This window comes from Magallana gigas, chromosome 4, assembly GCF_963853765.1.
Source record: "Magallana gigas chromosome 4, xbMagGiga1.1, whole genome shotgun sequence".
Lineage (NCBI taxonomy): Eukaryota > Metazoa > Mollusca > Bivalvia > Ostreida > Ostreidae > Magallana > Magallana gigas.
The window spans coordinates 19,307,154-19,312,229 of NC_088856.1; the positions used below are offsets into that span (position 1 = coordinate 19,307,154).

Here is a 5,076-nt window from a genome sequence, read left to right on the forward strand (position 1 = left end):
CTGGAGATCTCAAAAACGGTAACGACTTGAACGATCAAACTTTGTGAGATGATAGACCTATGTATGTACATGTATATACACTATTTTGTTTTGTTCGGCGTAACTTCCGGTCGTCACCGGAAGCTCTTCAAAAATTTGTTTTATTCATTTTACATAAAATGAAAATATCAGTATACAATCTTACATATGTTATCTATATAATGTTAAATTGGCAAATAAATTTTACTTCCGGTGAGATATCTCAAATATCCCTATGTAGCTTTCTTTTTAACAAATTTGATGTCCGCGAGATTTTCGTCATTGTAAGTGATTGAGACACGAATCTTTCATGATTGATAGAATTTTGATTGGGGGTGTGTTTAACGGGTTTAATTTTGTCAACTGTCACTTCCGGTTCTTACCGGAAGGGTTCAAACAAATCCTGTTTTTAACAAGTTTAACTGACTTTCTTGGAATTTCATCTAGCCTGATAAACAGTGATGTACATTAAGCAAATGCACGAGAAATACCAGCTTTTGTTTTTATTAATCACTTTCGTTCGTCCGTTTCGGTCCCGAGACAAAAAATATTGTTTCAAAGAGATCTTAGATTTGGCAGAGCCGTGAACAACCAAACTTTGAGGAAAGATTAACAAATGATTCTACAATTGCTTAACATTTTTGTTTAGTTCGGCGTTTCTTCCGGTCGCCACAAAAAGTACTTCAAAAACTGATTTCTTTTTCATTCTCGTTGTTTTACATGTAAGTAACGTCTGGATATATCATTCACAATAATTATCATATCCACTTTTTTTTCTATGTGAGAGAAGCAATGTCTTACAGTTAAATTGATACATGTATATCAAAACGGAAGACCTTTTTGTTGCTTTTGCAACAAGAGTCTAGTTGAATTTATCATTGTTTTCAAATAATATCTACAACACTTACTATTGTATGAGTATATATGACAAAGTTGTTGATTGAAAAAAAATACATAACTCCAATATTTCATTTTAAGAAAGAAAGGAACAACATATACTGCATATCTTTCTTTCTCTTCTTGGTTTGTCGTAGGAAAATGTATGTAGGTGTTCGCAATCACCGAATTATAGTTCTGTAAAAATAAAAAAGATTGGACAGCGTTTGAAATAAAAGGCATATCAAATTACAAATACATGCGATCAAAAATGTAAACAATCATAAATTTACATACCAAAACGCATGCCTAAAGCTGCTCCTTGGATATTGGCCAGTGTGTTATAACCATTAATTGCGTATCCACCACCACCCCCGAAATGCATCTCAAACTGCATGAAGTAGGACTTAGGAAGGTGACGAGCAGGATCAACTTGCATGCCAGCATCGAGCCATGATTTCATCAGCGGCGTGTAACAACACCTTTTGTAATACCCAACTGGAGGTTTGTTTTGGGGGTTAAAATAAAAGGTAAGATAGCTGTTTGGATTTGCATCACTGTTGACGAACGTAAGATCGATATTGTTGACTTTGTAGCCCTGCCTGGTCTTGGCCTTTGCTGTGATCTGGTCCAGAAATCCAAGGTAGAGATAAGGTCCCATGTTCTTAGCATTTATGGGAGTATTATATCCAGTTGCCAAATTATACTGGACACTTAGTGGCTTGTCCGCATACGGAGTCATTTGCTTCAGGATGGAGTCATATTGCTTGTTCCCTCGTAGATGTCGGACCACCACTTCAGATTTGATTTCAAAGAATTCGTTAACATCAATGATGACGTCAGTGTTTGAGACAAAGGTTAATCCGTAGGTTTTATGAAACTCGCAGAACACTTTAAACGACTGACTTTGTTTTGTTCTGCTGTATATAAGATATTCTCCGGTTATGGGTCTTTTAGAAATAGCAACGTCTTTGCAAGAAACTGAAAATTATATAAAATATATATATATATATATATATATATATATATATATATATATATATATATATATATATATATATATATATATATATAGTTTTATTTTTTAAATGTGTGATTTTTAAATTGAAAATATTACATATTTTCTTTAATCAATATATTAGGCATTGATACTCAAGACTTTCATTTTGAAAAATGTATTTTACGTTTTAAAATACACATAAGAGCACTACAAGAAAAATCCAAAATAAATCAGACTCCGTACATTGAACCTTTTCCTTTTCTTTGCAAAGATATCCGGTGTATCCCAAAGGACACAAACAGGTTGGTCCTCCATTCGCTATGATACATGATCTGCTATGATGACATTGAACGTCACTGCATGTTACATCTTCAAGATAAATTAAAACACATGTAAAAGAAGAAAAAAGTTGAATACGATAAAATTTCCCTGTCAAACTATTTAAAGCAAAATTGTAACAATCCATAAAGAATTAAGAGACTCACCGAACCTAAATCCAGGTACGGCACCAACAATATCAGAAAGTGTTCCATAGTTTGGGACAACATAACCCCCACATCCACCCATATGCATTTCGAAAAACCGGAAGTACTCTGCAGGTATAGGCAAGCTATATTCTTTAGAGACATCAATCCAGCGTCTCATATATATATTGTAACTACCCCTCTTGTGATAGCTGTGAGTTTGCAATTGTGAGTTGTTATAGAAGAACGCTATGTACGAATTCGGATTGGCATCACAGTTGTTGAATTCCCAGTCCTTGGAACCGGCTCGATACCCCTGTATATTGCGCCTGGCTGCAATCGACCGTGGAAGAAACCCCACGTAAATATATTTGCCAAGAAAAGGGGCGTTCTTCGGTGTATTGAACCCTTTATTTTCATTGATTTGCAGACTCAGTGAGAAATTACTCTGATAACGTTTCAACTCTTCCAGAATTGTTCCGTAGCGTTTACCAGACGTCCGAAGATGAACCACTTTAATTTCATCTGTGGTGGAACAGATGGAGCTGAGATTAAACCGGCTTTCAGAATAGTCCTTTAAATATGTGTACCCGTGGTTTTTTGACAAAAACTCACAAAACACAGAAATCGGTTTTCTTGTATCTGGAAAGATGGTATATTCTCCGCTTTTGCTTTCCGGGCTAATCAGAAGAATATCCTTGCACGACCCTAATGAAAAGAAAAAAATGAATTATTAAAAGCAAATCTTTAAAATGACAATATTTTCATATGATTAAAAATTATCAGAATCAAAGTAGTTTTTTAAATATTTAAAACTAGTCCTTTCCTTTGCGGCTTAATAGGTCTGATAAAATATATAATAAATTCCTACTCCATATCTGGATTTTGTAAGGAGTTTGGCAACATATGAGATACTTGACATGGTGACCAAGATACGGTATTTGGAGACAGTAGACAATCTTACATTATAGTGTATAAACTTACTGAAGTGCGTTAAGTGATTTCCGGTCAGTCTGTAGTGAGAGGTGAGGGCCACATCCACAGTGACGGGAGATTCTACCTTAAAGGAAGAATTCAGGAGTTTCCAGGTCCATGGTGTTAACTTCATCATAGATTCCACTTTGTCTAAAGGAAGAACAATGTTTAGATATGTTATATTTCATAATAAAATAAATGAAATTTATCTCTCTACCAAAAATAATTTCACTTTACACTAACAAAACATACTGTAAACTGCTTTGACGGAGTAGAAACTCTATATTTCCTTCACAGATCTTCATATGAAAGTTTTGCTTGGAACTAAAATATACACTCTGGCATATAAAAAATTGGCCGTATGTTTGTAGTTTAATTTCTGTGGCCAAATAAATAAATAAATAAGTAGCCTGAAATGATGGTAAAACGTGTTAACTTTTTAATGTTTATCTTAAAGCTGCTTGGTCCGATTTTTTTGTTATGATAGTATCAAAATGTTTTCTTTACAACCCATTTATCTTTGAAAGTTATGGACTTTCTCCTATTTACACCAACAGAATCAGTCTTCTTTCAAAGTTAGAAATATTCAAAGTAAATGAAAATAATTTCTTTTTGGGCAAACGAAAAAACAAACCAAAATGCATCACGGGAATGTTTAGAAAAGGAAACCGTTTGGTTTCGTCCCCCGAATAACTTATACAACCTATACATATACCTATACAACCCGCGTGCTATGCATCGATTGTAAAAAAAGCAAACTTCAAAATTATTAGCGAACAAAACGTACACATGTTTATGTGTAATTTGTCTGATCATTTCGACCTTTATTTCTTTTATTTAAAGCGATGTCAAAGTCGTAATACAACCATACCCGTCTCGTAGTCAGGGGTGAACTTTAACAGGAGGCGAAATAACGCAGACCCCTTAACCCGCCCTTTTATGTCATTTGTTTTGTTAGCAAATTTTGTACGTATTTTTCTTCATTGAAAAAAGGTTTAATTGACTGAAAAAACTACTGCAATGTCTATTATTATACATATACTCAGCATAACCATCGTTTAAAAGAATGCAAAAAATTTGTTATAAAATCGGACCAAGCAGCTTTAATTGCATGCAGTTAAAGGGTTTTTTTTTGTCGTAGGTCGAAAGCACAAAGGACATTGGTTTTGTTTCTGTTTGTCCACGGAAATAATATCAAAAACATCAACAGCTATGCTTTGCATTGCCGATTGATTAACCTATTTATTTCAATAGACACTAACAAACCTATTAAATAATAAACTTATGTAAAGGCTTGTTTTATTTTTAGTATCAATTAGTAAATTGTCTACAATCGATATATAATTATATAAGCCAGGTAAAATACCTTTGATTTGTGGATGAGGTTCAACTGCCAGAACAGCCACAAAACAAGTCCATAAACAAAACAAATCAGTAAACTTTCTACACAAAGCCATGGTGTTGACGTTGTTAACAATGAGCTCCGAGGAGTTTTTCAATATATGAAAATTATATACATTGGTAATTAAAATAAAATATGATATGTGTTTCGTGAGAAGTAGGGAAATACATGGATGTAGGTTCTACTGCAAGGGATAAAGGATAATGAAAATCCCAGCTGTTCATACACATGCAATATTTTGCTCCAGGAAGTCCAACCTTGTGTGCTATCTTCTGTATCTTCTAGTAACTCGTAGTTTTCCAATCCTCGGTTGAATAGAATAAAATGTACACGCTTTAAAA

General features: G+C 33.9%; 1 protein-coding gene across 1 annotated transcript; it reads right to left on the reverse strand.

The window, feature by feature from the left end:
* Positions 1 to 973: 973 nt before the first annotated feature.
* Positions 974 to 4,816, reverse strand: LOC105334414 (uncharacterized). Its single transcript, XM_011437853.4, has 6 exons — positions 4,700 to 4,816; positions 3,343 to 3,483; positions 2,380 to 3,066; positions 2,138 to 2,263; positions 1,192 to 1,875; positions 974 to 1,092 (listed from the first exon to the last, which is right to left on the reverse strand). The coding sequence occupies exons 1-6, from the start codon at positions 4,788 to 4,790 to the stop codon at positions 1,085 to 1,087; spliced, it is 1,737 nt and encodes a 578-aa protein (XP_011436155.3). The 5' UTR covers positions 4,791 to 4,816; the 3' UTR covers positions 974 to 1,084.
* Between the last annotated feature and the right edge of the window lie 260 nt (positions 4,817 to 5,076).

Excerpts from the sequence above, each read along its gene's own strand:
- LOC105334414 (XM_011437853.4), bottom strand. The coding sequence starts at position 4,790 with ATGGCTTTGTGTAGAAAGTTTACTGATTTGTTTTGTTTATGGACTTGT. Across the intron at positions 3,484-4,699 it reads ACCTCATCCACAAATCAAAG|ACAAAGTGGAATCTATGATG; the intron begins GTATTTTACCTG and ends TTCTTCCTTTAG. Across the intron at positions 2,264-2,379 it reads CGTACCTGGATTTAGGTTCG|ATGTAACATGCAGTGACGTT; the intron begins GTGAGTCTCTTA and ends TTTATCTTGAAG.